This window comes from Lolium perenne, chromosome 1, assembly GCF_019359855.2.
Source record: "Lolium perenne isolate Kyuss_39 chromosome 1, Kyuss_2.0, whole genome shotgun sequence".
NCBI lineage: Eukaryota > Viridiplantae > Streptophyta > Magnoliopsida > Poales > Poaceae > Lolium > Lolium perenne.
This window is the reverse complement of record NC_067244.2, coordinates 147,029,730-147,041,047: the sequence shown is the minus strand read 5'-3', so window position 1 is coordinate 147,041,047 and position 11,318 is coordinate 147,029,730. Positions and strand designations below refer to the sequence as shown.

The window sequence follows — 11,318 nt, the reverse complement described above, 5'->3', positions numbered from 1 at the left end:
GCATATTTAATGCAAAAAAATTGAAATGTTTGTGTCCCTGAACCAGTCTCTTACTCGATTTCTATTTCTCCCAATTCACTTGAAGCGTTGCACCAGGAAGGCCAGCTTGCTTTGCCTATCAGCCTCGTTATGCCCTTGTATTGTTGCTTGGTTTTTTTTTTTGCCACCAATGGCAAATATTTGCCTAGCTCAACTCGGATAAGGACTAAAAGTGAGAATTTGAGAGTTCAAGATTTATATTTTAAAACGAACGAAAAGTGGTCATGCATGTCATGTTGACAAAAATCCAATGCGGCACACTTATTAATGAGATGAGAGGTTAGAGTGATATCATAATATGATATCATTTCATAACACATAAAATTAGGAAATTTAATGGAAAATACATCATATACACAAATGTGCATTGAGATTCTGCGAAACATTAAATATGATAAAACTATGATGCTACTCCCTCCATCCTGGTTCATAGAATTTGCACGCATTCCTAGGTTGTAAATTTGATCAAGATAATAAAAGATATCATTAGAAAGCTGTGATGTGCCTACATATAGGAGGGTCTTTTTGGGACACGGATTTGGTGCACATAGGCACGAGTGCTCCCTCCATTTTCAGCCTTTTGAAAATTTAAAACCTCACACTTTTATGTTTCCAAAAATTATGACGTTAAATATGTAGATAGATATGTTCATGAAAAGTGTATGCAGAAAAGTTCTGGTAAAATATAATTTAAATTTTGGAAAATGCTAAAAAAAACAAATTTCTGACAAAAGAATACACTATTGTAATACTATTCTACTACCATTTACTGTTACAAATTTGTTGTTTTTATATGTTTTAAAATACAAAGTATTTTTAATGGAACTTTTTTTGCATATATCCCACCCGTATATATCTATCTATATATTTAACATTATAATTTTTGAGAGTTAAAAACGTGAGATTTTAAAATTTTAAAAAATCTGAAAATAAAGAGAGCATTGATGCCCATGTGTCAAAGACACTTTCCGGGTCTCTTTGTCTAAAACAAACAAAGAAGGCGCCATGAATTGCACTGTAATTTCTGCGGCCTGTCTGCGGGGAAATAAACTGGACTTGGGAGCACCGAGCAGGAGTAAGCGCAATGCTTAGGGAATCTATTGTTCTCTACGCGAATCAACGAATGTTCTTTGCACCTTGTGATTACCAATCGATAGCTCGGAGAGTACAGGGGTCAAGTGGCGATGCAAACAATGGCTGAAGGAAAGAAGAAAAAAAAGTGTGACAGTGATTTCGCCATCTCTCTCAACTCTCAAGCCTGTCTCCATTTTATAGTTTGAAACAAAAACCGTAAAATACGGCCTGTCTCCTTAGAGCAAGTACAATAAGTCCTAGTCAGCAGGCTATAAGGATTAAAATAGTATATTATTGCTTAGTTGGAGGAGAGAGAGGAGGAGAGAGAAGGAGAGTGGGCTCTTATGCAAGAGCCAGCTCTAGCACGTGCTCCTATGCACTTTGTGTGAGTGGAAGGTGGGCCATACATTGATAAAACACTATATTTTTATAGCTCACTATTGTATGTGTTGGTTCTATGTTGGCTATAGATGACATGATACTTGGCTTATAGCCAGCAGCTGGCTACACTATTGGAATTGCTCTTAAACGGTGCGCCCTGATTTCTTCCCACCATTGATTTCAGTCTCAGAGACAGCAGCATGTACAGTACTATACTGTCTACTGTACAGATGTGGTGTATCCGTATGGTCCATAGCCCTAAAAAAGTGCAAATTTTCTTGGGCTGGTCAGTCGAATTTGAAAGCCCAACCGGCGGGGGTACCAGTCGGCCGGTGTCAGCGGTGTTAGCCCGGATGGGTTCACCAACCACCAACCCCTGCGCTTTAATGCGCCCGTCAATTAATTCACTTGTCACTCTCCCTCACGCGCCGAGCAGACTCGCACTCGCAGCTCAGCTGCCTCTTCTACTAGGAGTAGCTTTTACCACCAGCAGCTGCTAGACTGGCGGTGGCAGCGAAGCCGAGCGCGCGCGGAGACGATTATACCACGTACGGATGGCAGCGGCGCGGTCGGCATTGGCGTCGGCCGGCTGTGTGGCCAACGAGGCCGTGAGCTTCGTGGTGTTCGTGCTGCTGGACGCGCTGGAGGTGCTGCTCTGCGGCGTCTACAAGGTGGCCGACTACGTGGCCGAGGGCGCGTGGCGGCCCTGCTACTGCTCCTCGTCCGCCGAGGCGGCGGCGCCGGGGAAGATCGTCGTGTCCGAGCGCGGCGGCTCCAAGGTCGTCAGCGTGCTGTCCAACACCAAGGTGCACCTCGAGGACATCTCCGACACGCTCTACACGCGCCCCTCCGTGCTCTCCAGTACCGCGGCGACTTCGCCGCCATCTTCGTCGTACTCCTCCCGGTGCGGCGGCAACGTGAGGGCGTCGGCGTCGGCCGTCACTGTGCACTCCGCCATCGTGCAGATCCTGCGGGGCAAGGCCGGCGTCGGCGACGGCGAGCACAAGCCCTACCCCTCGCCGCGCTGGTCCGACTGCCACTGCGCCAACTGCAACCCCGCCGACACCGACCGGCTCTTCGTCCACGTCGAGGGCCCTCCAGGTACGTACCCATACATCCATCGACCCGCCATTAATACATAAGCGAGAGGTTCGCTCGTCTCACCGCGTCACCCCGTTGCTAAATTTAAAGACGGCGGCGCGGCGGAGGAGGACGTGCTGTTCATCCACGGGTTCATCTCGTCGTCGGGGTTCTGGACGGAGACGGTGCTGCCACACGTGAGCCGGGAGGCGCGGGCGCGGCGGCGGCTGTTCGCCGTGGACCTGCTCGGGTTCGGCCGCAGCCCCAAGCCGGCCGACTCGCTCTACACGCTCCGCGAGCACGTGGAGATGATCGAGCGCTCCGTCATCGAGCGATACAAGGTCGGGCCCTTCCACATCGTCGCGCACTCGCTCGGCTCCATCCTCGCGCTCGCCCTCGCCGTCAAGTACCCCGCCGCCGTCAGGTCCATCACCCTCGTCGCGCCGGTAAGTCGCCATGCGTGGCTTTCATCTAAACAAAACGTTTCGGCATGCGTCGCTGTATATAACCTGCTTGTTGCTTGCCTTGGTCCGGCGGGTGCAGCCATACTTCCCGGTGCCCAAGGGTGAGACGGGGACGCAGCACGTGCTGCGGGCGGTGGCGCCGCGGCGGGTGTGGCCGGCGATAGCGTTCGGCGCGTCGGTGGCGTGCTGGTACGAGCACCTCGGCCGCACCGTCAGCATCCTGCTCTGCAAGAACCACCGCCTCTGGGAGCTCGCCTTCCGCGTCTTCACCTTGTACAGGTAGGTAAACCCATTCTTCCTCGCCCATTCTTTGACGTGGGTTGTTCAGAGTTAGCTCAACCATTTCTTCTTCCTCCGACTGGGATTGGGATCGGATGGTTGGGTTGACCAAATGGAAAGCAAGCTCGTGGATGGAGCTCGTCATCAATGGGAGCTACTGTAGCTCCCGATTGGAGCCGAAGCAGAGGTAGGAGTAGGAGCATTTATGGACGCCGGTCGGGTCCGCCGGCTGCACCACCGCTGCATATGCTGATGCGATGTGACCCATGCGCAGGCGATGGGATGAGTTAATACGCGACATATGAACTTAGTTTGACTCCGGATTCAAAACAAAAAAAACTTTAGTTTGACTCCGGTCAATCGTTTGCAGTGGTACTCATAAACTAAGCTGTGTAGATGGTCCACAGATGGGCAGGGCACCCATAAACTGGGCTTTGGCCCACCCCTGCCCATGAGCAAAAATATTTTTTTCCTATGTATTGCAAATCTCAGTCCATTAATAGACCAATCTTCGGAGTTGCTCTAACGTGTGTATTTATTTCGGTTAAATCTTTTTGAACATGTCTAACATTAATAAAATTCAAAATCCAAATTTCCAAACATACTAAACACTATGATTGATAATGGAACCAAATAAAACATGTTTATCTTGTGGTTCATCAATATATTTTATGGTTTAAAATTAAAGTCAACTGAAAATTATTTTACAACTCTCATGAACCAAGTTTAAAACGCGGTGATTTTTTTTTTGACTTTATAGGTCATAGGTCATGCGTGTATTTCTATATCATCAATTTGACTAACGTAATACGAGGTATATATATTACTTCTATAAGGGATATGTCATTACAAACTTCCAAGGCTATATTTTCTAAGGGTATAAATTTTATATTATACAAGTTATATATTTTGGTAAAATTAACGTTCTAGGGATAAACATGTGACCTATACACCGGAACAGAAGGAGTACTATGCGCGGATTTTGACTAATAAGTGCCCAACTCATCAAGAATGAACAAATAGCATTGATTTATCTCTTCGGAAAGGTTGAATCAGCCGGTCCCTTGATATTATTATATCACCCCCAAAACAATCTATGTTACTCCAGCTTTTACATGCTTAGAAGATAGATTGTTTCAGGATGAGAATTCTTAGTCAACTATGATAACCACACTCCAACGTGCTGTGCAGGGTGAGGACATACCTGATGGACGGCTTCTTCTGCCACACCCACATCGCGTCATGGCACACCCTCCACAACATCATCTGCGGCAGCGCCGGCAAGATCGAGCAGTGCCTTGAGGTGGTCCGGGAGCAGCTCACCTGCGGCGTGACCATCTACCACGGCAGCGACGACGAGCTCCTCCCCGTGAGCTGCAGCTACGCGGTGCAGTCCAAGATCCCGCGCGCCAACGTGAAGGTGATCGACGGCAGGGACCACGTCACCATCGTCGTCCGGCGCCAGAAGGAGCTCGCCAGGGAGCTGGAGGAGATCTGGGACACCAAACGGACGTGACTTGGCAGTTGGCACTTGGGGGAGAGCGATGCACAGGGGAAAACAGAGGGTCTGAAATGAACCTCGGAATTAACAGAAGAGCTGGGCTGCAGGTTTGCGATGAAACGAACAAGTTTCTGAATGCAGCAGGAGGCGCACGGGGCAAGCAAGGCCCTGGAGAGATCTGAACAAGATTACCTTGATTTTTCAAATTTTATCTTTTTTTTTTCCTTCTCGAGTTTTCATATTGAAGGCTGGGGAAACAAATCTTGCCCATTCCTGTGTATAATTGTGATAAGAAATGAGTCATTTCGGTTGTAATCCTTTAGACAGAGAGCGTGGCATTGTCAAGTCATAGCCATAGCGTCCCTCTGTTCCTCTCTGCTTTGTGGGCTCCCTTCATCGGAAAAATGCCATCTCCTTGTCTGTGAAAAAGCACTGTGATAGTAAAAATGCCATCTCCTCTGTTCCGACACCACCTTTCCGCCACAAATGTCATCATTGCCAAGATCAAAGATGAGGCTCGGGCTTGGTGCTTGGCCGGCGCTAAGGATTTGTGCAATATGATACCGGGAGAGTAGGCTTTTGTTAAAGTCCTAGGGCTTGTCCTAGGCATTTGTTATGAAACTCTAAACTTCTTCTCTATTAATGAAAATGGCAAATCTTTTGCCTCGTTTCAAAAAAAAAATAGTGAAATCAGTTTACATAATGGAAGGGGTGTGTATCCTCTATGAGGTGCTAAATGACATTCACAAAAAAATAAAACCAGAGATGCTTTTTAAAATTGACTTTGAAAAGGCGTTACATAAAATCAAATGGTCTTTCCTAGTCCAAGTGATGGAAATGAAAGGGATTCCTAGATTGATAATTGACAGGTGGTGACTAGCGGGAAAGTTGGTATTAGAGTTGATGGAGAAAAAGACCCTTACTTCAACACCCATCAAGGCCTGAGGCAAGGAGACCTCTCTCGCCTATTCTTTTTGACATGATTGTTGATGTTCTTGCAATTCTGATTCAACGAGCACAAGATAATGAATCGATTACTGGCTTGTCGTCAGAGCTTGTAGATAGAGGGGTATCCATCTTGCTGATACCATACTTTATTTGAAAATGATCTACACCAAGCTAGGAACATTAAATTCATTTTGTGCTTGTTCGAACACATGTCAGGTTTAAAAATAAATTTTCATAAGAGTGATGCCTACTGTATTGGACAAGCAAAAGAGGCAAGGAGACCTCTCTCGCCTATTCTTTTTGACATGATTGTTGATGTTCTTGCAATTCTGATTCAACGAGCACAAGATAATGAATCGACATCGGCTTGTCGTCGTAGCTTGTAGATAGAGGGGTATCCATCTTGCTGATACCATACTTTATTTGAAAATGATCTACACCAAGCTAGGAACATTAAATTCATTTTGTGCTTGTTCGAACACATGTCAGGTTTAAAAATAATTTTTCATAAGAGTGATGCCTACTGTATTGGACAAGCAAAAGAGGCAAGGAGACCTCTCTCGCCTATTCTTTTTGACATGATTGTTGATGTTCTTGCAATTCTGATTCAACGAGCACAAGATAATGAATCGATTACTGGCTTGTTGTCAGAGCTTGTAGATAGAGGGGTATCCATCTTGCTGATACCATACTTTATTTGAAAATGATCTACACCAAGCTAGGAACATTAAATTCATTTTGTGCTTGTTCGAACACATGTCAGGTTTAAAAATAATTTTTCATAAGAGTGATGCCTACTGTATTGGACAAGCAAAAGAGAATTTCTTAGCACAATGGTTTGTGGACAACCAAATCCCTGTGGCTAGCTGTGCGTTTGGAATCGACTGCCATTTAGATAGCATTGCCCATTGTGTGAATGTCTGGTTAAGAAAATTCAGAAAAAGAAAAAAAAGATTTGGTTGTTGTGGGGTGGTGGCTATTTTTGGGGAATTTGGAAAGTTAGGAACTCTACTTGTTTTCAAAATAAGTGGCCAGATGATCCAATTTCTATCATATATATAGGATTTGCCATTGGATTCATTTCTGGAGTGCTCTGCAAGTGAAACAGGAAGAAAAGGACAAACTATCGCTGTGCGCTAAGCTGCTGTAGACACCTTCAATGCCCAGAACAGATGGGCGCCATATGTTTCGAGATTAAGCATGTAGCTCTGTTGAAGAGAAACTGAAGAAAGAAGACGATGTAGGATTGTAGGAATAGAACACATAAGCAAAGTACCGGAGTAGTTGATGAAATGGAAGCAAAGACACAAATGGAAGCAAAGACACAAGGAACACACAAGAAAAATAAGCGTAGGGGTAGCAGGTGTTAGCTATCTAAATGTTCTTCTAGCTTGTCGTTTAGACTGTGTTTTCGTGTGAGAACCAACCTGAGGTTGGGTGGTTAGGAGGGTGGTTGTATCCCCAGCCCACCAGAGTTCAAACCCCAGGTTTGACATCTATGTGTCTCGTAAAGGCGGAATATTCATTCAGTGGGAGGCGACGTTCCCGTCGAAAGCGAGGCGCTTGTGGTGACTTCGTCAATTTCAAGATCCAATCCGTCGGCTCAGTCTTCCGAAGGTGCTCATAGGGGTAGGGTGTGCGTGTGTGCGTTCATAGGGGTGAGTGTATACGCGTGTATGTGAGCGTCTGCGTTTGTACTGTGTTTCTCAAAAAAAAGACTGTGTTTTCGTGTGAACCTTTCTTCTCTGCCTGGAATTGTGTTTGAGCTGCTCTGGTGGGCGCTGTGTTATGGTGGTGTAAAAACATTTTGGTTTCGTTAATGAAATTGGGGAAACCCTAAGAAAAAAAAATCTCGAGACTGCAAGTGGCCGAGCCCCAGTCTGGACTGGATGATAAAATTCTACGCCACCCGCAGAGATTTGAAAGCAAGGCCACGATATCACATACTGCCTCGCAACCAGTGATCACAAATGTGCACATAAATGGCGCGTTTCTGCATGGGCACATACGTCCTCACGGCATAGGACCAATTCCTGTCCTCCTTCTACCTTAGCACCTGCTCGATCGATTGTCCATGGCAATAAAGGTTGCACAGTTCACAGCTAGATGGAGTTTGCAGTTGACTGCAGAACAGAAGGAGTGGAATCCTTAGCAGTTTCTCCTTCGTCCTTCATCACCATGTAAAGAACAAGTTGAAATGAAGGATGACAAATTATAATGTGGACCTGATGAAATCTCCTCGTGCAATTCAAGTACTAGCACAAGGGATCTCGATCTCGTCGTAGAGAGCTCGGAGAACTTAACACCTGCGTAAGAACACGCACGAAAGTGAGAGCGTCCAGCAATTAAAATTTGGACCCCCAGCGCAATCCACTATCCGCCACCGTAGCTGTATGAATGTAGATGACCATTGCGTCGTGTCCGGTGTACATGGCCACCAAGGCGGCGGCAGCAGCACGAGCACGGGGACCCGACATGGTCGACATGGCATTCAGAACAGCCGTGCTCGATCAATGCAAGTAACAATATATCACTCTGCCTCCGGGCTTATGCATGCACGGGAAAGGAAAAGGAACATATGTCAGCTCCGATTAATTCAATGCTACTGGTTTACGTTGGCACTAGTAGAAGTTAGCAGCGGGATACTAGTGCGCGGCAGGCCGGCAGCGGCACATGCACCATTGACTAACATGGGGTTTAGAACAGGCTCAACAGCCATGCTTTAGAGCATCTCCAGCCGCGTCCCCTAAAGCGTCTCCAAACCGCACCGGATTGAGCGTTTGGGGGACGTGTTTTGTTCGTGCCGCGTTTGGGGGACGTCGCTCCCCAGCCGCGTCCCCCAAACGCCGCTCCCAAACATTTAAAATAATTTTTTAACACATAAACCATTTATATCAAATGTAGCATATGAATAAAAATGTTTGCGAGGATTGTTTTCAAATTAAATTACAACAAACAATAAAACAAGTAATCAAATATAATAAATAGGGCTAGATGCTACATCAAGGTGCCACGGTATTTCCTTTGATCCTTCACAAATACTCAACGAGATCAGCTTGAAGTTGCTCATGCACATTGCTGTCACGGATCTCTGCGTGCATGGCGAGAAAATCAGCAAAATCTGCAGGCAACTCATGATCAACCTCCGCGAGAGGGCCTTGACACTCATAGGGACCAACATGTGACCTAACATGATTCTTGCGGCAGACGACGCAACAAACAGCGGCCAATCGCGCCTACCTGGCAAGTCGTCGAGCACCTTCTGTGCGCGGAGGTGGGGCAGATTTGATGGCGCGTTCTGGGACGCGCTGGCGACGTGGCGGCGGCGGCACGACCGGCGGGGGCCCGAGCCGCGACAACGGTGCCGACTCTCAGCAGAGATCAGACGCCCAAACGGCCGGGAAATCCAGCGGCGGCGATGGGGTGCGAGGCGCGGGAAGGAATGAGCGACGAGAAAAGAGGCGCGAACCAACGTTTATGCAAATAGTCGCCGACATGTGGGAGCCCGCCTCGCTTTTCGTTGTGTCCGGCGTCCCCGGAGCGTCCCCTGTGGGACGGGGACGGGCTCGGGGCGCCGGACACCGTATCGGGCCGCGCCGGACAAAAATGGGCTTTGGGGGACGCGGCTGGAACGCTTTTTTTGTCCGACGCGCCCCAAATCCCTTTGGGGGACGCTTTGGGGGACGCGACTGGAGATGCTCTTCGGCACGCTCGGATCGACTTGTTTTAGAAACATTGAGTTATGTAGACAGATGCATATGCTTACTCACAGTGAAGACAAGAACCACGGGTCAAGGTCGGCAGTCAGCACTTATGTCATCACCTCCCGTTCGAACGAGAATTAGCTTAATTTTTTACTTTGATGGTTGCAGATTATGATAATTCATGTGTAATCGAGAAAATGTAACTTGTGACTCATTTGCAAGTTTGTAACCTATGTGCGTAGCGTTCCGCCCAAGTCTGTATCTAAAGGTGTATATGATGCCCCCCATAGGGCCTCACAGCCGTTTGGATTTTGGGCCGTCCGATTGAGGTGACGTGGCGCGATCTCGGCTGGCCATTTCGTCCAGGGCGTGAGGCCCTCCCGCAGACCCGCTTTTTATCCATGGGTCATGTGAAGCCCGCCCGGCCCGGCGTCTCGCGGGGAGAGAGCACGCAACTTCGTCCGCCCAATCCCCTTCCTTCCCCTCCTCCCCAATGGCCTTCTTCCTCCTCACAGCCGCCGCCTCTCCCTTTCCCTCGTGCCTCCAGCGCCGCCGTCGGGCGTCCTGGCTCCTCCACGCACACCCTCCCCTCCACCATGCTTGCAAGCCTGCTCCTCGGCCGATTTCCCTAGCGCTGCGGCTGGAAGGCCTCCTCATCATCGGGTTTCTGCGCCGCGGCGCCTCACAAAGTCGGCCATGTGGAGGAGCACACATGGAAGCAGCAGGCCGATGCGGGGATCTGCGGGCGGAGCTCCGCCGTCTCCGGACCCTCTCCATCTCGTGCTTCAGTGGGTCAAGGTCGGGGAGCAGCACACATGGACCCTCCCCACTCGTTCTTCTCCTCTCTCCCAACAATATCCCCCAATCCCGTGTTGTTCCTCGTTTTTCACCGGCGGCTGGATGCCTAGGAGGAAGGAGGACGGGCGGCTGATACGTCTCCGACGTATCGATAATTTCTTATGTTCCATGCCACATTATTGATGTTATCTACATGTTTTATGCACACTTTATGTCATATTCGTGCATTTTCTGGAACTAACCTATTAACAAGATGCCGAAGTGCGAGTTGTCGTTTCATTGTTTTTGGTTTCAGAAATCCTAGTAACGAAATATTCTCTAATTGGACGAAATCAACGCCCAGGGTCCTATTTTGCCACGAAGCTTCCAGAAGACCGAAGAGGAGACGAAGTGGGGCCACGAGGTGGCCACACCCTAGGCGGCGCGGCCCCCCCTTGGCCGCGCGGCCTGTGGTGTGGGCCCTCGTGCCGCCTCCCCGACCTGCCCGTCCGCCTACTTAAAGCCTCCGTCGCGAAACCCCCAGTACCGAGAGCCACGATACGGAAAACCTTACTGAGACGCCGCCGCCGCCAATCCCATCTCGGGGGATTCAGGAGATCGCCTCCGGCACCCTGCCGGAGAGGGGATTCATCTCCCGGAGGACTCTACGCCGCCATGGTCGCCTCCGGAGTGATGTGTGAGTAGTCTACCCCTGGACTATGGGTCCATAGCAGTAGCTAGATGGTTGTCTTCTCCCCATTGTGCTTCATTGTCGGATCTTGTGAGCTGCCTAACATGATCAAGATCATCTATCTGTAATTCTATATGTTGCGTTTGTTGGGATCCGATGAATAGAGAATACTTGTTATGTTGATTATCAAAGTTATGTCTACGTGTTGTTTATGATCTTGCATGCTCTCCGTTACTAGTAGATGCTCTGGCCAAGTAGATGCTTGTAACTCCAAGAGGGAGTATTTATGCTCGATAGTGGGTTCATGTCTCCGTGAATCTGGGGGAGTGACAGAAACCTCTAAGATTATGGATGTCTTTGTTGCCACTAGGGATAAAACA

The 11,318-nt window shown here is 48.4% G+C and overlaps 1 protein-coding gene across 1 annotated transcript; it reads left to right on the top strand.

Moving 5' to 3' along the window:
• The first annotated feature begins 1,915 nt into the window (after nucleotides 1-1,915).
• On the top strand, nucleotides 1,916-5,140 carry LOC127307112 (probable lysophospholipase BODYGUARD 3). The gene is made up of 4 exons (XM_051337820.2): nucleotides 1,916-2,595; nucleotides 2,686-3,020; nucleotides 3,118-3,317; nucleotides 4,509-5,140. The coding sequence occupies exons 1-4, from the start codon at nucleotides 2,049-2,051 to the stop codon at nucleotides 4,831-4,833; spliced, it is 1,407 nt and encodes a 468-aa protein (XP_051193780.1). The 5' UTR covers nucleotides 1,916-2,048; the 3' UTR covers nucleotides 4,834-5,140.
• The last annotated feature ends 6,178 nt before the right edge of the window (nucleotides 5,141-11,318 follow it).